The 22098-nt window shown below is 44.8% G+C and overlaps 1 protein-coding gene across 3 annotated transcripts in view; it reads left to right on the plus strand.

Annotated features, from left to right (window-relative positions):
- The first annotated feature begins 130 nt into the window (after positions 1-130).
- The window catches only part of GCNA (germ cell nuclear acidic peptidase), a 28364-nt gene continuing 6396 nt past the window's right edge, over positions 131-22098 (plus strand). Inside the window, exons 1-10 of one of the 3 annotated variants that reach the window (XM_054213560.1) lie at positions 131-917; positions 1739-1785; positions 4509-4560; positions 4924-4997; positions 6310-6750; positions 8128-8299; positions 9684-9828; positions 11561-11699; positions 14471-14675; positions 16622-18599. In XM_054213560.1, the coding sequence (XP_054069535.1) occupies positions 673-917; positions 1739-1785; positions 4509-4560; positions 4924-4997; positions 6310-6750; positions 8128-8299; positions 9684-9828; positions 11561-11699; positions 14471-14675; positions 16622-16874 (1773 nt within the window). In that variant the 5' untranslated portion in view covers positions 131-672 and the 3' untranslated portion in view covers positions 16875-18599. Of the gene's footprint in view, positions 1480-1738; positions 1786-4114; positions 4378-4508; positions 4561-4923; positions 4998-6309; positions 6751-8127; positions 8300-9683; positions 9829-11560; positions 11700-14470; positions 14676-16621; positions 18600-22098 lie in introns of those variants that run through there. The other 2 variants (XM_054213561.1, XM_054213562.1) reach the window with 2 other exon arrangements.

Raw genomic sequence — 22098 nt, forward strand, 5'->3', positions numbered from 1 at the left:
GACCAGCGTTTCACGTTTTCTGCTGCCCTTTTTCGGATGGTGTTAGAAAAGTATTCTGAACAGCTCGCCCTTTCATCTTCCTTTGTGTAATTTTGTTTTAAATAAGGCTGTTTATTCCAGCAGAAATATTCCCAGGTTAAGTGCAGATCTTGTACGCAGATGTCTCTGTTTCCACGGAGTTGGGCTAAACCCCCCCAAGCATGGAAGCTCTGGTGCGTGTGTGTGCTTAATCCAGAAGTTTTCTGGGGCCCAGCTTGTTTCTGCCGCCCTTCACCGTGCTGTCCCCTCGGGTCATGCTCTGCAGTACCTTGAAGGTCATGGCCTCTGTGTAAATTTTTGTTTGTTTGTTTGAATAAGCACCAATAGCATTCCCCAACTCCCGAGTCTCTGTGGCGGGTCAGGGACTGTAGCTGAGCTTAGCGTCAGCCCCGCTGCGGCGCCGGGGCCGCTGCCGGTGTGCGGCGGGTGGCTGTTGTGCCTCGCTGCAGACTGCGGTTCCCGCCGATCCCCGCCCGGCCCCCACCTCCGGCGACAGCTCTGGTGTGACGGGGGGTCGCAGCCCTGTGGATGTTCACCCCGCTTTGCCGGGGCCTGCCCCGCTCTCCGCTGCGCAGGCGCGGGCGCTGACCTGACCCGGAAGCGCTGCGCGCGGCGCGGGCAGTTTGAAGCGGGATGGAGCGGGCGGCGGCTGTAGGCCCGGGGCCGCCGGGCCCTTCTCCCCCCGGCTCGGCCCGGCCCCGTTCGCAGCGGAAGGAGGCAGGGGACGGGACCCCGCCGCAGCAGAGGGGCCGCGGGGAGCGCCCTGCCGCCGCCACCCCGATGGACGGCGGGCCCTCAGGCTCCGGCTATGGCGGCTCGTACGGCGGGTCGGCTGCGGGCGGGCGCGGGTCGGTCAGCCAGGCCCGGCGGGACGGCAGGTGAGGCCCCGCGTCCTTCACTGCTTATCGATCCTACCTAAATATAATTTTAGATTACGCCCGCCATTGTTTTATGGTAATCGGTAGGCGTTAACAGGTTTCAGAATTATAGTCTGTAAATTTTGGGTAACTTTAACATAAGTAAAAAGAAGCTGGTTTTGTATTTTCAAGCAATTGCATAGTGTATTTTTCAAATTGTTAATATTTGGGGTTTTTTTTTTGTCAGAAAACGAAATAAATATTTTGGTAAAAGTATTACGGCTTGCCTCTACACGTGCATGAGAATTGCAGTCCAAGTGGTAACGCATCCATTCTGCCTCCTAAAATAGCTTCCTGGAAGCTGCAGTTTGCTTAATATTATTCACGGCACTCGTATTAAAGTGTACGTTATACAAAAGCAGCTTGTTTCTTCTTGTTGCATGTTTTGAGGTTTCAGACTTAATACAGCATTCTCTACCTGGTCGTATACCGTGTGTAAGATAAGAAACAAGCTTTCTATCCCTTCTGGTGCCCAATTTGAACTTAAACCAATGTAATGTCCTAAGCCCGCGTCTCCAAACAGGTCAGTCTTTCAGATTTCGACAGCGATTGATTACTACTTGAATGCTGAACGTATACAATTGTTACAAGCTTTAATATACAAGTTCTGATGCTTCTATTTTAAATAACTTAAAACAGGTCGGCATATTTGAGATGTTCAGTGTTTTTTCAGTATGTAACTGGTTTTGAGTGTTCACGGGTACTTCAGGCCAGCAGAGATGCAGAGCTACTTGCTGCTGACCCAATGTTCTTGATACTATTCTGCATTTCATTTTTTGCAGCTATGCCCTGTACTTCTCTTCCAGCAGTGAGGATGAATTCGAAATGTGTAAGTAATAGCATAGGTTAGTTTGTTTTCTGAAGGAGTATGAAATGGCCGCTTTTCTATCTAATTATAGTGAAGTGGTTTTTACACATGATTTTCTTTCATTTCTCCGGCTGCAAAGTACGTTTTCTCCTTGCAGTGCAGTGTTGGTAGCTATGTGCCACAGTGAGTGTTCCTGAATCTCGTGTCTCAATGGATGTTTTTTGCTTTGCATTATTTTCTCGTTTTGTCTGTTCCCCATCACTCACTTACTTCCTTCTTAGCCTCCAGAGCATCTTCGAATAAGCAGTTACTTTTCCAAACACACGTCTAAACTACTCCGACATCCCTCTTAACCTGTCGTGGCTTTTCCTGCACGAGTCTTAACTAGTCTAGAGGGATGTTTTTGGCTTTTCATAGTGGCTCAAGGTCTTGGTATGATGGAACTGAATAGTAAATTTTACATGGTGGCTTCTGCTGTGCGTAACTTCCTGTCTTTATGTTTAGCCTGTACATCGAAAACCTGATGTCCGTATCTTTCTTTTTGGTAATAGCCGTTATGACTGTCGTTTTGTGCTAAGGTAGTTGAGCGCCCTATTTATTTTTCCTATTGGAAGAATTCTATTTAGCTCATTCCTTAGATGGCCTAACGGCTCTACCACATCTCAAGTGGGTTTCAGACTGGAAAGTAATTTAAAGGTTTGTAAATCTTGCAATATGTTCCTTATTCTGCATTCAACGTTTGAACAGAGGCGGTAGAAATGAATGGTAAGGTAACAAGTCGTATCTGTTTATTTTGCCTTTTGCGTGTCACTCTCGTGTTAGTCCAGCTGCTTTTAAAGCAGATGTCTCATTACTGTAGAGTTCGTGCTTGCTCTGGCTCAGTGCCATGCGAACTATCTTACGCATTGTTAAGTCGTACTGCTTATGTCCATTTGAACGAAAATGTGCTGTGTATAGTTCCCACGCTACCCCTGGGCTTTTAAATCTGATAAATATTTCAATATTGTCCGCTTATTACGTCATCGTTCACTTACCTGTAATTTTTAAAACTTAGATATTTGATGGCCTGCTCATTTTTTTTCTACTCTTTTTTTTTTTTGCCTCCTCCATCCAGGACACTCTTGAGACCAAAGTCATGTGTCGGCTCTGGCATGGAAGGTAGTTGAGAGTAGCTAGTTGGGGCTGGCAGCAGAATATGTGCAAAGCTGTTCTATTGCTGTACTATCACTATAATGACAGCTGTAGGAAAGACTGAAGTGAAAATATGTGCCAAGAGACAAGAAACTAAAGAGAGTTGATTTATTAAGTAACAAGTCATGTTTTTCTGTACGCTTTCGGTTTCTTGTGACCAGCTGTCAGCCTTATTAGTATGGTGCTGCTTCATGGTCTAAGAACACCGTAGTTATGATCATCTAGGAAAGCTTCTGGCTGATGGCCATTTGTGCTTCAAAGAGGCCCCCTTGATGTGGAGGCTCGGAAGGGAGCACATGTTGCGTTTACTTCTTTTGTAATGAAGGTAGTGGTGAAGACTACTGAGTGCTAAAAATGAAAATAGCTTATTGCTCCAAATACTTCTGGAGCTTCGCAGTCTTGAATTCTTTCCCCCGCCCTGCTCTTGTGCTCTTCTTCAGACAGGGCAACGCTCAGTCCCATGCTTTATGCTTTTTAGCTTACGGTGTGCCTTCAGGGTGTAGCTCAGCTGCTCTCCCTGGTACCAGAATCTACCACCACAATCTACCGATCAACCATGAAGGCTTTATCAAGCAAACCTATCCTCTGGTTTTGGGCTTACTGCATAGTGCAAAAGTCTATAATCCCCTTGAAGTCGTGCCTGCAGCCTTGTCTTGTGAGAACAAACACTCAACTGCTATTATGGCCCATTATGCTCTGAAGAAGGGACAGTTGTTTCCCTTCCCTCCAGCCTGTTTTATGCTTTAAGGAAATTCAAGGCCAGGCTGGATGAGGCTTTGAGCAGTCTGGTCTCTGGTGGGAGGTGTCCCTGCCCAGGGCAGGGGGCTGGAATGAGATGATCTTTAAGGTCCCTTCCAACCCAAACCATTCTGTGATTCGGTGTGTGATTCTGTGAAGTTTGTTCCCCTTCAGCTCACTTGAGTCTCTCATAATGAAGAAGGTGTGTGATATTTTGATGGCATTTCTGATCATCTCTCAAGAGTCAATACTTCAGGCATGTCCAGTACTGCTGCCTGAACAGTGTTTTCATGTTTAGCAGTCACCACGATATTCCTGGAGTGATTAAAACACATTTATTTCTGAGAAGTCGTATTGAATTGCTGTTCTGCAGTGGGGTATTATTGTTACCATTTTGTTTGAACGTTGTTTTTTTTTTTAGGGTCACTTAGCGAAATAAGCATATGGACACCTCTTTGCAGTAGGATAACTACTACCTGCAGTCACTGAAATGTTTCGAGAAAATATTGATAAACCCTTTCAGTTCCGCCCCCAGTGATCCATAGATATGAGGAGGCTATATTGGATACTGCAAGATACATAACAGCACTGCTTATTTGGCTTTGTGGTGGGCAAGGATTGAATAACGAAGGAAATGCTAGACAGCTGCTGTCAGCTTGGAGGAACTGAGAGTTGGAATTATATGTAAAGGATTCTTGTGTTTGGGTGGGGTTTTCTTAAGATTTTAGACTGAATTTTTACTAGTTGCAAACTCTTCTCTTAAAAATCCGTAACAAAAGAAACAGAACTTTGTTGTTAATCTTTTATTGTTTTAGTTCTATCTAGAATGAAAACTCCCAAATCCGTTTCTAAGAAGGCAGAGGCAAGGTGGGTGCTGTAATTAATTAACTTTTTGATGTTTGTATATTAGTTTTCTGTATCACGTCTGCTATTTGGAATACAGAGAAATGATCAAAAGTTTTAGCGATTCATAGGCGGGATAGATATGTGTAGAGGAGTGAGTGCAGATAGAACTGTTACGCGTTCAATCTGTGTATTCCGGTCAAACGTAAAAGGGGATGTTTGGAGGTGTACGAGCTCTATTGCCATTCCTATTAATGGACACAGTTGCTAACATTTGCTGTGAAAAATTGATAATGTTATACTGGGTGGCTTTTTTTGGTTTGCTTTTTTAGTAAGGCAAACTTACTCATGCCTGCCTTCTTTTCACGTTATTTGCTTGTTTTACAGCTTGAAGGACTTCATTGATGACTCGGATGATTTCTTCTCGGATTTTAAAGTGAGAAAGAGCACAAGAAAGAATGGCAAGTAATTGTCCGACAGCAAATATGAGGCGGGAATTCTAGTGAGTGGAAAGAGAGGGGTTTCAGTGCTTGTCTGAGCAGAGGATCCCTGTTTTCCCCCAAGAGATGGAAAGTGCCTTGGTTTTCTAATATTCAGAGCCTGACGCAGCTGTCTGGCCCACTTCTCATGGATACGAGCAAACCAGTCTTTACTAGAAGGAGTGAACAGGGCTCCGGAGTTCTTGACACAGCCACTAGGCCAGCGATGAGGTGATAGAGTTCTAGTAGATGAGGGATGATAACAGTGATCTCCTGTGAACCTGGAGAAGCCCTGATCAAGAAGGGTGGGATCTCTTGCACCAGGTGTGAAGGTCAACCTGAAATATGTGTGCCAGCTGCAGACTAAAAAGCTAATGGAATGGTGTCTGGAGGGGAAACGGGGGAAGCAAAAAAATGTAAGTCACCAATAGAACTGACATAGTCCCTTGATCTTGATAGGTCAAATCTGAGATGTCAGAAGCCTTGTTTGTTGGCAAGTGTAAGTGCTGTAGGCTATGGTGCAATCAGCTTAGGCTGAGCGTTTTTTTAAGTCACCCTTCACTTGGTGCTTTTATAAAATTTTAATGTGAAATATTCAGCCTTACTCTTACATGCACGTAGCTTTTGTTATGGGAATTAAGATTATGCCAGCACTAGTTACTGTCCTGCTTCTGACAGGGATAGGGTTAATTTTTCCTGGGCTCCAGCAGGTATTCCATCCCATGTGAGCCATGCCCAGGCTGTAGGGGGTAGCAGGAAGTCCCCCAGCGGGCTGGGGTGTCCCAGGTCTGGTCGGTGAGCAGTGGTACCACTGCTCACTGTCATCGTGTTGGTACATTCCTCTATTCATGTTATTATTGTTTCCCTGTTCCCTTTGCTGTTCTCTTAAACTGCCTTTGTCTCAGGCCAATAGTTTTGCTTTTTTCTTCCCCATGGCGGGGGGGGGGGGGGGGGGGGGGGAGGAAGTTGAGAGAGCAGCCATGTGGTTCTTTGTTGCCATCTGACGCTAAACCATGACACTACCTACTCAGGATTATTAGGCCTTGGTTGCTGATGTATACATACATGGGGCTTAAGCTACTTTTTTTTTTTTTTTATACATCTTTCAGTATCTCTCTATTTAGTGTGATGGTGAATGAGCAGGGTGTAATAAAGAATGTGCAAAGATATCTTTCTATTCTTTGTGTTTTCCTGTCTTTCAAGGGTGGTTTGGTTTGGTATTTTTGTGTTGAGACAAAGGCAGATCTCCTAAATGAATTTACCAAGATTTTAAGCTGTTTCTTTTGAATTGCAGCACAGAATGATCTTCAGACAGCGAAGAAGTTGATGAGTTCTGGAAAGAAAAACACTTGCTGCCAAGAACTGCACTATTCGGAGACTTCAAGTGACACTGAAGATTCTGTCTTTGCAGAGAGTTCATGGCACGACTACCAAAATGCGGGAGTGAAAGGCGAGACAGAGAGTTGGAGGTGCATAAAACTTCCATCTCCACAAAATCTGAAAGCCTCTATTTCCAGAGGCAGTCCAGACTTGCCTGTTAGAAGAAAAGAAAGGAGCTGTGAAAAGAGTACAGAAAACAAAGTGCCAGCTGTGGCGCTACGACAAAGTAGAGACGTAGAATCAGATAGCTCAGATGACGAATTCGAATCATTAATAGAACGAATAAGGAAAAGGAGTATACCCCGAAAACCAATCTTAAGCACAAGTAGAACTGTCTACCAGCCAAGCGTTATAGGTAAGCAATTGTTCTTAGCTAACTTGGAAGCTACCTGTTGGCAGCAGCGGTAGTGCTAATTGCCTCGTTCTTTTCCTTTGGGTGGTTTATGCTTTAGAAGTGCAACCCAGCATCTTGCGACTGAATTTGATGCAATTGGAAATTATTCCTCTGAGCATTCTGAAATGTGATGCTACTAGTCTTGCCGTATCAAGATTTAAATTTTTCACTCTTGCTTGTTTTTGTAATTCCTATAATTGTAGGCATTTTTACTTTTTAAAATTGTGCTGAAAACAAATCTAACTGGTGGTTTTGAATGATGTTAATTTTTTTTTTTTAATGTATGATAGCAGTTGATGTGAAGCTGTCATTTTGGTAAGACTGAAATTTTGAGCAGTCTAGATGCTGTTAGTCTAGTATTTGGACCTATAATTGACTTTATTTAAAGTACAGTTTCTAATGAGAATTTCTTAAATCAGTAGCTCCTTCTCTCCTTTGACTGACCGAAGTGAGCTCCGACTGAAATATTGCAAAGGGTGAAAAGGGCTGTTGCCGAGTATGAGCAGGTGAAAACAAAACTCTTACTAGAAGAGTAAATGCAGGGTGCTTTCCTCACTAACAAGGACTAGTTCAGGGTAAGGAGACCAATGGAAGAGGACGCCTGACAGCACAGAAATATGCACTGGGAAATAGCAAATTTTTTTATTTATTGGAATATGTCAATGTCATCTAGAAAACGTATTCTAGAAGTGAGCTGGCAGCTCCACTGGCTTCTCTGTATATGGCTGAATGGTGAAAGGAGACAAGTGCCCCAAATAGGAGAGCAGTTATAGAAAAGCCAGCAGAGAGAACGCCTACTGAAACTGTAAACCTTGAAGTGGTCCTTGATTTCTGGTGTGGGGGTCAGTCATTTTAGCAATCTGTCCAGACGTAGACCGGGGAGATAGGCAGTGATCTGAACAGAACTTGCCTGTGAAACAAATGACATGATTTCTGGCACATGACAGAAGGTTAGAACGATTTTGTTGTTGTTGTTGTTGTTCAAATGGTGTCTCTGCATTAGTGCTCCCAGTGTGCTGGCGATGTATTTAGAATTTGTGAAATGTCACAGAAATGCCTGACTGAGGTCGCAAATACTTTTCCCTCCACTTCCTCCTGGCTGAACGTTTGAAAGTTTGGAGTCTGCCACTCCTTCATCAAATGGTAATTTTTGTAGTGTATAACAGCAAATTACCTTTCCATCAGTTGTAAAAGCCTTTGCATTCAACTATACACAGTAAGATTGCGTATGCTGAGGTGGAATATTTGACTTTTTTTCCACCATTTACCTGGTTGCTGACATCTGTGCTCCCTATTCCTTGACAATTTGCAATCCTGTAACTCTTTCTGTTGAACTAGAAAACATCAAGCCACCCTGTGAAGGTGCCCAGCCCTTGAAAGGGGAGGGACTCAAGACACCAAGGCCAAACTCCATTTCACTTCAAGAAACACCTTCCAGGATAATGTCTTCTGCAAAAATTCCTAGGGATGAATCGGTCAGTTGCTCACAATCAGCAAAGACAGAGAAAAGGTATGTGTTTTTCCATCTTTTCTATGTTCTAGGACCATTATGGATGGACAAAGAGATGCTAAACGTTTTGCCTAGGATGATGTTCTGATTTTTTCTGGTACCTAGAAACTTCTGCTACTAATTCAGCAGTTGTTAACAGTTAAGTAGCTGGAAGTCAAAGCTTTCAGTCTCAGGTATGACAGGGAGAATAGAAGTTAATCTCCACTTAGAGGAATCGATGGCAAATCTGACAAATGTTGAGTCGTCTTTGCTAATGTTAGCTCTCGTTATTCCTTGTCTTGGCACAGCATACTCCCGACGTGTGCTGGCCCTGTCCAGTTATGCGCCTCTGAAAATATATCAAAACTGATTCTGTTAGGAATTCACGCCTTTCAACAAGCTTGTCTTGATATTTTTGATGTGTATCCTTATAACTTGCAGAATTCGTGTTTCTCTTTCTATACATGGGTGCAGCTTAAGCTTTTCAGAAGAACGTCTTTTTCATTTCTAATAGCTGCCTTTATTCTGCCTTTTAGAAACGTCATGGGGTTTTTTGTCATTTTATCATTGTGTATACCAATACAAAACCTTTAAATGATGCTTTCAAAGCTGATGCTTTCAAAGCTGATGCTTTGTCTTGGAGTTAGTCATCCTAGTGGAATATCTGCTTCCCCTGAATGAATTCTGGAGGATTCCCAGAACATCTTTGGCTATGTTTCTGAAAATATACCTTTATTGTGGGTGATCATGTTAGGGCTGTTCATATATTGATCAAGTTTTGGTATCATAGAATTGTTTTGGTTGGAAGAGACCTTTAAGATCATCAAGGCCACCTGTTAACCTAACCACTGCCAGGTCCACCACTAAACCATGTCCCTCAGCACCACATCGACATGTCTTTTAAATACCTCTGGGGATGACGACTCAAAACTTCCCTGGGCAGCCTGTTCCAATGCTTTACAACCCTTCCAGTGATTAAATTTTTCCTAATACCAATATAAACCTCCCCTGGTGCAACTTGAGGCGGTTTCCTCTTGTCCTATCACTTGTTACCTGGGAGAAGAGACCGACCCCTGCTTTGTATAATTGTGGCTCACTGTGTCACAGAGATCTCAGCCACCGTCTTTTTCCTACTTAGGAGTCCTCGTAATCTAGTTTTGTGAATTAATGAAATAACTGTGGAGCAGCTGCAACAGCTTTACCCCTTCGTGCGCCTGAAGGGGGAAGAAGACAGTATAAGCATGTGTGCCCCACTGGCCTCGTGAGGGCTAGCTAGCGAAAAGAGTCAGGGGAGGTTTATGCCAGTGGCAGCATCCCAGAGATCTTTATAGCTAATAAAGTGGCCATTGTTTTTCAATGTGATATCTCTGTACTTCAGTAAACTGCTTTATGGCTTTTCTTGCAGGCTAAGAGTGTGCTCGGTGCCTGGCTGTTTCTTGCAAGATCTCTCAAATCCGGCTTCCCACTATGTGAAGTATTTCAAGAAAAATAAAGAGGAGCTGGCACAGAAGCTCTATTGTCTGTATAACAGTACCATCTTTGAGCAGAAGGTTGGCTTCAAAACAAAAACGACAATTCTAAAACGCTGGTTAATATGTTCCTCCTCACTTTTTGTTGTGGTTGCTCTTCACTCTCTTCAGTTAGTAAAAGTTAAGCTTTGTAGCAATGGCTTATGTTTGAATTAGTTTAAGCAATTTCTTTGAAAGGGGTTTATCGCCACTGTGATGCAGCGGTTTTCAGCTTGGCTCACTTTCCCAGCTGTAATTGTGTACCGTCCTTAAGTGAGCAGTCTGGGTGGTGTCCAGGAGTCCTTGACCAGAGAAACTGCTACACGAGGGGCCGTGGATCAGTTCCATCTTTGAAGAGGTGACTGGTATTTACCTTCATGTATTTTCTGCTGCTGAAAGAAGCTCAAGGTTCCACCATTGCTTCTCCGGCTTTTACTGAAGTAACACGTACAAGTGAACTCTGCATCGTTACCACAGCCTAATAGCTAGTTGTAGCACAACTTTCTTGCCTGCAGCTGACAAAAGGCAAGTGGCGGGAGCAGGGAGCTGATGGATAAAAGCACTTCCCTTTGTTGTTAGGGCCTCACGTTTAGTCATGCTTCAGACAATCTTCGTTCACTCCTGTTGCATGTTCACGGCTGCCATTCTGGAACAGATTTAAAAGCTGCTTATCCTTTGAATAACAGTTTTGGTTGAACCTAAATCTGTAAGTTGTGTTTTCAATTGAAGGTTCAATTTCAGAGAACCGCTGTCTTGGCCTTTACACCTTCTGGGATACTGGAGACCCTCCTCTGATGAGAAATGTCCTTGAAAGGAGGGACGCTGCCCACAGCAATCCCAATAGAATTTCCTTCAGGAAGGAAAGTGTTTATGTGCAGCTTGGAAAATATTGGTGAGCTGGCCAAGGACAGGCTGAGGTCATGATTTCACGTACAGCTGAGCTGAACAGACTCGCTATGGCTGAAAGCAAAATATCTCGCTCTCCAGTGCTTCAGCCCTGTACCTGTGCTGGCACTTACTGCTATTGGACCATTTACTTAAGCTCATTAACTAATTTATATGACAGAAAACTGTTAGTAAAAGAACAGAATTAACCAAGATAGATATGATGAGGGCTTATAAAATAGGAGCAGCCCAGAGGATAAGCAAGAGGTGATTATTCACCCTCTCCCAGTGTAAAGGTGCGTCAAATTAAAATGGCAAGTTGTAGGTTCAGAACAACCAAAGTAGATGGTACTTGACCTGTAAATTATTAAGTTGTAGAACTTCTGATCATAGACTACTGTGGATGCTAACAATGCATATGTATTCTTAAACATACACACTCTCCCCAAAACACCAGAAGACAACTTGAAGGGCTATTTAATGCAGAGGAACCACCTGTGGCTCAGTGAGGTGTTCTCTTGCAAACGACTAGCAGTTGGGAATTGTACTTTTTTTGAAGAGAAGGTTCTGGTTTACACCTGACCTGTCCCGTGCTGCTGCTTAAGCAGCATGTGCTAGGCACCGCTGGAAGCTGAACAGAGGAGCTAAGGGACATTTTTGTCTCATCCTGCATTGTGAAACTCCCAGTGTTGGTTACAGAAGAACTGGTGATGGGAATAAGAGGCCATGGAGGGTAGGTGGGTTTGCATCTGAAGTGACAACAGTGTTAAGAGCCCTAACAGAGATATCCTGCACTGGCTTTGCAGTAAATGTAAGGGGAAGCCAGAGGGCCAGAAGAAGATAAGAGAGGGAGGAGAGGGCAGATTACATGTACTGTTTTGTTTTTCAGTTACCAGAGAAAATGACAATAATATGGAATAAGAAAATGAGAAAAACAGCAGGATATTGTGTAACTGGGAAGACAGAAGGTCCTGAAGCAAAGCGTTACGCTCGCATAGAACTTTCTGAGAAAGTCTGTGACTCTGCAGGTAGGTAAAAGAGATGTTGATTCTTCTTTGAGAAGGAGAGTTGTAGAGATAAAAAAAATTAATCTGAGGCCTAAGAAGATCCAGAACCGGACCCTGCTTTGAAATGTCATATTACTTTGAATAAATAAATACCTTAATGGTCATACTTGTCCTCCCAACCCTTCTAAGAGGCTGGGCAAATTTACAAAATGTGAGGACAGACATGTATTTATGCTAATGGCAGTATTTTGTTTATATTTCTTATTGATTTGAAGACCTGTAGGTTACTCTAATTCTATATGTACTACAATGGCAATCTAAAATATGACTTCCATCATAGCTAAACGTCTTGTTGGTAGTATTTAAAGCTGGAATAAAGATAGGTCAGTGCCAAATTAAGTTCTATTATATGGTGGCTACTGTAGCTGTTATTTCTCCTTCATTCCATCCCAACTGGGGGAAATGAATGTTGCAGTTACTGTAGGAGAACCGGTTCTGTAATAGAATATTTTAAAGTAAGCATAATAATTTTGATTTGAGAGATACAACGGACTACCCTGGGAATATGCCTTTGGGGGCTTAGGATTCCACGAGTGCTGGTCAGTTTTTTTAAGCAGCACCTTTTAGAAGCACAGGAGCAGGCAATCCTATTGTGTCGTAAGTCAACCAATCGGGGCAGATCAGCTTGGCTGAACAGGGAACTCCTCGTGGAGCTCAAGAGGAAAAAGAGAGGAAGCGAGGTCAGGCTTCACTGGAAGATTACAGAGCTGTGGTTTGTATATGCAAGGAGAAGACACAAAAGGCCAAAGCCCAATTTGAGTTGAAACGTGCTAGTGTTGTGTCAAGTAACAAGAGCTTTAAGTACGCAAGAGGAGGTCTAAAGAAAACATGGCACTGGTGCTTGTTGAAGATGGTCATCTGGTTAATAGAGATGAAGAGAAAAATGGAGGCGTTCAGTGCTTTTTTTTTGCCTCACTCCTTAATAAAACTGACAGACCTTGGGCTGCCTGGTCCTGTGAGTTGGAGGACCATGAGTGTGGGAACAGTGAGTTTCCATTTGCGGACACTGAAATTGTCAGGGACGAGCTGTATCAGCTGAACGTTCACAAGTCCACAGGGCCTGATGGGATTCATCCCAGAGTTCTGAAGGGCTAATGGCTGTTATGGCAGGACCCATCTCAATCACCTACCAGGGGTCTCGGGAGTCTGGGGAAGTCTCTGCTGACTGGAAGCTAGCCAATGTTATTCCAATTTACAAGAAGGGTGTGAGGGAAGACGCAGGATACTACAGACCAGTGAGTCTAACCTCACTTCCTGGAAAAATTATGGAGATCATCATACTGGGTACTCCTGAAAGGCATTTAAGGAATAACGCGATCATTGGGCACAGTCAGCATGGGTTCACAAAGGGAAAGTCCTGATTAACTGATTTGATATCCTTCTATGATAAGGTCACCCACCTAGTGGATGTAGTTTTTCTGGATTTTAGTAAGCCTTTCGATACTGTCCCTCACAGCATCCCCCTGGGCAAGTTGTCCAACTGGGGGATGAGCAGGTTCGTGGTGCGCTGGGTGAAGAACTGGCTGAAGGGCAGAGCTCAAAGTGTTGCAGTGAACGGGGCTACATCTGGCTGGCGACCAGTTACCAGTGGTGTTCCCCAGGGTTCAACTCTAGGGCCATTTCTGTTCAACATATTTATCAATGATCTTCATGCAGGAGTTGAATGAGGGTGCTCAAGAGGAGTCAGCAGTGTGCCCTAACAGCAAGAGGGTAAACCACATCCTGGGGTGCATCAAACACAGCATCACCAGATGGTCAAAAGAGGTGATTATCCCTCTGTATTCAGCCTTGGCACAGCCTCACCTGGACTGCTGTGTCCAGTTCTGGGCCCCATAATTTAAGAAGGATGTGAAGGTACTTGAACACGTCCAGAGGAGGGCAACAAAGCTGGTGAAAGGGCTGAAAGAAATGTCCTGTGAGGAGCGGCTGAGGACTCTGGGCTTGTCTAGTTTGGAGAAAAGAATGCTGAAGGCTGACCCCATGGCTCTCTGCAGCTTCCTGAGGAGGGGACGTGGAGAGGGAGGTGCTGAGCTCTCCTCCTTGGTATCCGGTGGCAGGACACGTGGGAATGGTTCCAAGCTGCACCAGAAGGGGTTTAGACTGGACACTTGGAAGCATTTCTTTACCGAGAAGGTGGTCAAACACTGGAACAGGCTTCCTAGAGGGATGGTCAATGCCCCAAGCCTGTCAGTGTTTAAGAGGCATTTGGACAATGCCCTTAATAACATGCTTTAACTTCTGCTCAGGCTGTTGGACTAAATGATCATTGTAGGTCCCTTCCAACTGAAATAGTCTATTCTAATTGCGCAGGAAATTCAGTGCTCCACTCTGGTTGTTTCCGGATGAAAAATATCAAGGTTACAAAAGCAATCAATGAATCTTAGTCTAAATAAAGGCGTTTCAGGTCTCACCAAAACAAAACACCCCTCGTTCCCCCCCCCCCAAAAAACCACACCCAAAAACCAAACAAAAAGAACCCCAAACAGTTTAGGCATGGAGGGAAGTAACTAGGACACGGAATTAGGGCTAATCACAAAACTGGAAATGCACTGAGTAAAACCTTGTTTTGGGGCATTTTATCTTTTTCCAAAGATTTGTAATTCCAACCTCCAAAATAACTCTTGCATCTTAATAAAATAAGCGTTAAAAGTCTGAAACAGCGACCAAGGATGAAAGTCTGTGCTTCCTCATACCTGACTGATCTTAATGTCTTTTGTTTTCCTTACCCCAAGATCGTCTTCGAGACACACTAATTCATGAGGTTTGCCACGCAGCCACCTGGCTGATCAACGGTGTTCGTGATGGACATGGACGGTTCTGGAGATTCTATGCCAATAAATCAACTGTGATTCACCCAGAACTGCCAGTAGTAACACGATGCCACAGCTATGAGATTAATTACAAATTCATCTATGAGTGTGTTCTGTGCAAAGCTACGTGAGTAGTGTTTTGATCTCGCATGTATCTGTGTACTAACTTTGTCTCTAATTCGGCAGTCTCCTGTGTCTGGAAATCGCAGGTCTCTTAAACTGTGAAGCAATTGGGATACTCTTTGAGTTGTCACTGCACATTTCCTGAGCCCAGAGAACCTCACTATCTGATTCCACATGTTTCCAGGTAGTTTCAGTTCCAGTTCAGAGGTCAGGACAGGCAGAAGTGTCTTCTGAGGACCATTGGTGATGATGGAAGGTCCTTGGGAAGCAGTAAGAGATCAGAATACGTGCCTCAGCTTTGAAGGACATGGCAGAGAAAGGTCACACCCCATGTGGCTGCTCTCACTTTTTAAACGTTGCTCAAATGACGTGAATTTGTATTCACTTTCTACTGTAAATATTGAGTGAACTTGCGGTTTGGACCACTTATCTCTGATTTCATGAACAACACTGATCCTGTTATAGGCTTTTTGGAAGGGGCTGGTATTTTCCAGTCTTAACTAAGTACTATGTCAGTACTATCCACTGTAGTGGATCTACACTGATGGAGCAATGACTGGATCTGGTACATCCCTGGAGAATGCATGTAAGCAAAGTACTAGCACATGTTGCAGAAATAAGGCATTCCAAATTCTTTTGAAATCTATCCACGTTTTGCATTTTACAAAGTAACATCTTTGAACGTGCCATAACAACAATCTGAGTTTGATCTCAGGAAAAAAAGTCCGCAAAGGGAGCGCTAGACTAGGCATGGTGGACTGAGTTACTGTCATCCTTGTAAAGATACTGAGGACCATCTGATGCTGAAAGAAGTCACTGGTAACTGGAATTCAAAAGCGAAAGAAGTCCCTATAAAAACTGGGCACAAAGTGCGTTACAATAATTAGATATTAGAACAAAGTATCAGAGGAAGCTTTCTGGGTTTTGTAACTTGACAACTTTAAATTAAGACTAAACATTTTGACTAATCTCCTATCATTGTTATGGTAGTGCTAAGTAAAACATAGAGAACAACAACATAACCATTTCTATTGCTTTAAAACTCTCTAAAAGCTATAGTCAGTTTTCTAGTTGACCTTTTACCTCGTGGACTCGTTCAGCCTGTGCATATGTTATAGGAAGAATAGATGCCTGTAGACATGCAGATGTGAGCAGCGCTGTGATTGTGAAGGACTGAAGCTAGGACACAGGGTGCAACATGAGTCATCAGACTTCTGCCTTGCTTACTGCATTTGTGAAATGAGAACTACATACATTGCTGAGATAAAGCAGAGGAAATAGTTGCTATAGTAATTTCCCACGTTTCTTACCTTTTATGGGTATGGAAGGTGTTGCCTTTTCTGGAAGATTGTAGCTGACCACAGACTCCTGTATGTAATGACCTCAGTCTTGGTGGGAGAGCATGGAGTCTTGTGAATTCAGTTCTGCCTAGCCCAGGAAAGTGGCTGACAAAGGTGTGGATTTTTTTTTTTTAATTAATTTTTTGGAAAAAATTATTATTATTATTCTCCTCCTTCCCCCCCTAGCTTTAGGGGCTAAATGCATGCTTAGAAAGCATGCATGGGATTTCTTTATTTTTTCAGGATCATATGTGCTACTTCCAGAAGCACTGGAAGGAAACAGTATTTCACAGAGAAACTCCAAGGAATAGTTCATATGTGGATTGTGGAGGTGTTTCAAAATGTTGTAGCACTTCATGCTGCTACGCTGAGAGTAAGAGAGGCAGAGGAAGACAGCAAGCTGAAAAGGCAGTGGAAAAAGCTCTAGGGTAGAGAAATGTGTCATACAGATTTGAGTGTTCCGCTCTATGAAGTACGTAGTCTGTTCCCTCTTCTAAAATGCTAGCTTAGAAATCTGACCTAAGGAGCCTGGCAGAAGAGAAAGGAACCCTTTCCCACAAGTACTGTCTACCGCAAGTATGACATCAAAGTACTTATTTTTCCATTTCAGGATTGGACGTCACTCCAAGTCTCTGGACAGAGAGCGCTTCGTGTGCGCATTCTGCGGCGGGCAGCTGGTCCTGAGTCAGCCCACTAAGAAGGACGGCACTCCCGCTCGGACACATCTAACACCCTTTGCAAATTATGTGAAAGAAAACTATAGACTTACTAAAAGAGAGCAGCATGGGCTGAGTCACGCAGAAGTCATGCGGAAACTCAGTGCTGATTTTGCTTTAAAAACTAGGCTTCAAGATTCCTTGTGATATCTCCATACATTTCCTTTCTTGATGCCACTTAAATTTTGCGTGTAGTAGTAAATAAGTCTGATGTGAGTCTAAGAATATGTTTCAGAAGTTTCCAGATAATTTGAATATTTTAGTATTAAATACTTCTAACAAAGATGACCTTAAGGCCTTCTCTAAAATGGGCAAGAGTGAGCAAGAAGTAATGATGATAGAAAGTCCATGTCAATGCGCAGGTCAGTCAGGGTATCCTTCTTAGACTTCAGATAAACATCGCCTGTGCCTGGGAGGATGCAGTTCTAGGCCCTCCGTGGGACTGACTTGCTGAGTTTGTCTGGAATTTTCTGAACAGTGTTTACGCGTAGTGCTCCATAGCGTGTCTTCAGTGAGCAATGGACTTACTCTTTCATCCGGGTAGCTGATATGCTGTAGGCTCTGTGTAATGTGCTGAAGATCTGCAGGTGTACATCTGAAGGTGTACCTCTCCCTGGGATTGCCAGATGCAAGAAAAATGCAGGCCCATGAGCCAAAGTCCTGCGATTCTGTCGGGATGACTTCAAGGCAGGAAAAAGGGGCAGACCTGAAGGAGGCTTCGACATGAGTTCAGGCATTCTCCCAAGGAGAGTTTTGTGAGTGATCCTTGGCTGGTTTTGTTAAAAGTAAGTGGCAGGTAGATGATGCCTCAAATCTGTTAGAGAAAGCGTGAGTTTCTGCAAAGCCCTCTGGCCCTTGGTGTGATCAAAGCTCCTTCTGATTAAATTTTGACTGCAGTTGTGCCTCTGTCACTGAGATCTCATAGAAGCTAAAATAGATGCAAAAGGTCAGGTTGGGGAAAGCAAACACTTTCCCACACAGAATGAGGAGGTGTAGTCAGATGACTTAACTCTTTCACGTAGAACATGACTGAATATGTGTTAGCGTCTGCTGTAAACAAATTGCTCAGGGGACTAGTAATTTTGAATAATCAATAAATGCTAATTTTATATCAGCTGTGGCGATGAACCAGGCTTCTTTGTTTCAATTTAACTGTGGCTGTGTAGGTTTTAGTACATGAAAGCTTCTGATTTCTCCTAGCTAGTTTTGAGTCTTCATGTCTCAACAGCAAGCACGGTCGCCCTCCTCGCTGTTGAGAATACCTCTCCCTGCTCCCCACCTCCTGCCCTGCCATTATCAATTCTGTTACACTCCAACTGAGAAAGAAATAGAAGCAGCATATGGAGGAGCTTGAGCTGCTTCAGAAATAGCACCTCGGTGGCCTGTGCTGAGCTGGGTGTTCAAAGGGAGGGTCCTCTCTACCTGTCATGCAACCGATGCTACGTTGAGTAAGCGGGCTGCACCGATATCACAACGGGTGCGAATGGGAAACCCTGACCACCCAGGAATCTTGGAAGTGATTCTGGACTGGCCAGAGGGCTGAAACTTTGGAGCGTCTGCCAGAGGAGGCGACTCGTGCTGAAGAGGCACCACTGTATAGTAAATTACCAGCAAATAAAAAGCAGTGAGCCCTGTTGTATTGCGGGCAAACATTGGAGGTGGAAAGCTGCTGTGTGGGGTCCTACACAACAAGTCGCTGAAACGGCTGAAGGAAAAGGTTGAATCGAGCCTGTTTGCAGAAGTGAAAGCCATCCAGCTGGCTTTAGATATTGAGGAATGAGAAAAAAAAATCTCTGTACTGATTCATGGATGGTGGCAAATGCGCTGTGGGGGTGCTCCAGCTATGGAAGGGGACCAAATGGCAGTGCAGAGGTAAGTCCAGCTGGGTTGCTGAATCATGGCAAGATATTGCTGTTCCGGTAGAGAACCTGGTGGTAAAAGTACATCAGGTACATGCTCAGGTACCCAAGAATCTGTTACGGTTTGAGAAAACCATAACAATTTATTGTTTAGAGAATTGTTCTCTTCACCTGATGACCCCTTTCCAGGTGGAAACAAGAGGAAAAACAAGGAAGCCCAGGGTTGAAATATAAATAGATTTAATAGGATTCAACTAGATAATTGATATGAATAATACTAAAGAACCAGTATTGATCCTGATACCAATATAAAATAGACAAGGACAGTCCCCAGCCCATTCTCTCAGCCAACATGGGACCCTGCGAGCGCTGTGGCTGCGGGAAGAAGGGAAGGGCTCAGCGCTCGGCACAGGGGCGAGGAGAGGGAGAGAGAAAGAGAACTCCTCAGCAAACTTCCTAATTTATATAGAATGTGATGTTCATGGTATGAAATAATCCTGTTGGCAGCTTGGGGCAAGTGCACTTGGTGGGCTTGAAAACACTGACCTTGAAACACACACCAGAGCTAGTGCTACAGAAACAACCCTTTTCATATACACAACTGAAAGCAATGATCACCAATTTTTAAGCTGTGGCAAAGCACCAAAAAAAGTCACAATCTGAGGACAATATAGGGTGAAATGGCAGCAGTTTGAGAAATGGTGGCAGTCTGAGGGATGTCGCAGGGCACCATCTGGTGTGGGTCGGTTACACAGAGCGGGCTACCTCTGGTGGGTTATCTGGCTGAGTTATCCAATGGGGGTCACAACCCCGCTTCTGTACCCGCACCTGTACCCGCTTCCCCGCTGCTGCCGCCCTGTGAACCGCAGCTGGTTCTGCAGCTCGGCCGCATGCGCGGCCCAGGCCCGGCCCGTGAGAGCAGCGGCTGGAGGGTGAACCAGCTCCGGCGGGTCCCCGTAAGAAAGGCAGGTATTGTTCTTGCAACGGAGAAAAGCTGTTTCCATCAGAGGTGACATGACAAGGGAATGGCTAGACAAAGAGGCTCCAGCAAAAGGCTTGTAGAACATCTCTTATTGCACAGACAAAAGGATAAATTGATTCTTACCGGATTAGTGTCTAGAAGGGTAGTCAAACATTTAACCAGGGCTAATGACGCTGAGCAATTTCACCGAAAAGGAAGAAATAAACTAGTCAAAAAGCCCTCTAGGTGTAGCACAAAGAGAAGTAAAGGGAGGCGGACACCCGGGAAGGACTTGAGGAGCTCCCGACAGGCTGTGAACCCTGGAGTACCCAACAATGGGAAACGGGAGGGAAAATTCGGTCGGGATTAGGAAATAAAAACCTGTGTTTCAAGAACCCAAAGTGTGCTTACTTGCTAGGTCACCCGTTCTGGCAAGAATGTTTAAATAAAATGTGCTTCGTATCGTTCGCTGCCTGAACCGTGGCTGCTGGATAAGGAGCGTTCCTCACGCCCCCCGCCACCGGCTGCACCGCCTCGCCCGCCCTCAGCGCTCCGGGGCGCCCGGAAGTGCCCGTCAATCCTCCGGATATCCATCTCTATGGCCCCGCGGTCCTCCCAGACACCGGAAGGGCCCCTCAGTCCTCCGAGGGCCGCTCTCTATGGCCTTGCAGTGCTTCAGGGCACCGTAAGCGTCCTCAGTCCTATGGAAGCCAGACGCTACCAGCGCTCTTCCAAAACTACAGAAAACGGTTAATAATTAACGGCAAAAATAATCTTAAGACCACAGAAATGAAGCGACCACTGTGGAAATGTCTTCTCCACCACAACAAGCCGACATCGCTTGAGCACGAGTGGTAGGATAATCGGCAGCAGCGAGTCGGAACTCCCCGAAGATAAAAACGAAGTAGGGTGCTTTGCCTGCGGGGAACTTCAGGCAGGTGGAAGAGGAGCTGCCGCTCCTCCTCGTGTCTTCTGGGGTTGGCCCTGCCCTTTTCCCAGGGGGCTGAGGGCACACGACCGCGGCCTCTGCTGAGGGAGCTGGTTCTGCCCTGGGGCGTCCCTGGTGTCCCGGCTCTGCTGGGCCTTCACTCAGCTGCAGTTTTGGAGCTGGCTCAGCTGTTTCGGCAGGTGGTTTTTTGGCATTTAGAGAAGCAGAGATGAGAAGTCTTATGGTACAACCTTCAGGACCAGGTAGGGTTCAGCAGTATACGTAGTAGAAAGTAGACTTTTATGCTGCTTTTTTTTTTTTTTTCTTCTTTTAAAGTCCGTAATTTTGCAATGAGTGTTCAGGGATGGCAAGATGGTTTAATAGTATGCTTTTCTTTATTCAATTTCTTTATTCTTTATTATCCTGGCCTTCCCAACTTTATTGAAGATGGAACTGTGGGTTTTTTTCACCAGTTTTGCTGTATACAGTGTAAGTTGCTGATATCGTTTCTCTCCATAGGGCTGATGGTGAGATTATCTAACAGGGGTTAGGGTGAGCATCTTGTATGTATCTGTATTTGGAGTTTTAGCGTTTCTCAAGAAAACAACAGGGACATAAGGCATAGTGTCTTCCAGGGTATAGGACGGCTCACTGCCTTTGCCCATTGCCCAGAGACTATGGTGTCCCTAGAGCTTTTGCAGCTTGTGGCAGGCCCCAGTCAGGGTGTCACTTATTTTGTGGGTCTGTAGCACAGCCCAGAGTCTGTGGGAAGACAGAAGATAGAAAGAGCCCACGAGTGCAGGGAACAGCTTGGAAGAGCAGCTTCTGAGGAGCAGCTGATGCAGGGGGTTCAGGGTATGCAGAAGTGCATATACAGCTGTCAGGAAGAAGTGGGGTTCCTTCCCTGACAGGTCACAAGAAGAGAAGGGGTTTCTAAAGCTTTGGGACTGGGGGATGGCTAGGAAAGGGAGGCAGGTTTATCTGTCTTTCGCATATCAGTTTTGCAGTTGGATTTGGGTGTTGATGAGGTCTGGTCCAGTCTCTGGCATTTGAGGTGAGATGGGTAGTACCACCGAGGAGCACAAGACTGGTGATTTTGCACAAGTGCAATGGTAATTTTGTGTTTCTTGGTATCTATCTATCTTAGGTGCCACTGCAGCCTCTGACTCTGGGATTGGCATGGAGCAGATGAGCGGAATGCCACAGTGCTTTTGACGATGAGGGTGTTGTGGAAGAGCTTGGCATCTACTGTCATGATGCTCGCTACTGGAGCTATAGTTCCTTCCATTTTTTGCAGATGAAGAGGAACCCGGTGACTGCAGGAACGTATCAGTTAGCTGGTTTTTGTGGTTATTGTCAAGGATGACTTCAGGCCCCTGGCCTTCTGAAAGCTAAGTTGCGGGACTGGCACTGGAGAGGGGCCAGGGTTGACAGTTGCAGAAAGGGGTTTTTAAAGTTAGTGTAGGGCAGAGGGCGGTCCTGGAGCAGTCCCCTTTGGGCAGGTAAAGGAAGCGGGTTTGTCTTCAGCACAACGCTAGCATGTGCTGGGCAGGGCGGTTCCAGCCTGCGTCTGTTGTGGTGTAGTTTGTGAGGTCTGTCTTCTGTGTCTTAGACCTTTCTCGG

Source organism: Rissa tridactyla, chromosome 9 (assembly GCF_028500815.1).
Source record: "Rissa tridactyla isolate bRisTri1 chromosome 9, bRisTri1.patW.cur.20221130, whole genome shotgun sequence".
Taxonomy (NCBI): domain Eukaryota; kingdom Metazoa; phylum Chordata; class Aves; order Charadriiformes; family Laridae; genus Rissa; species Rissa tridactyla.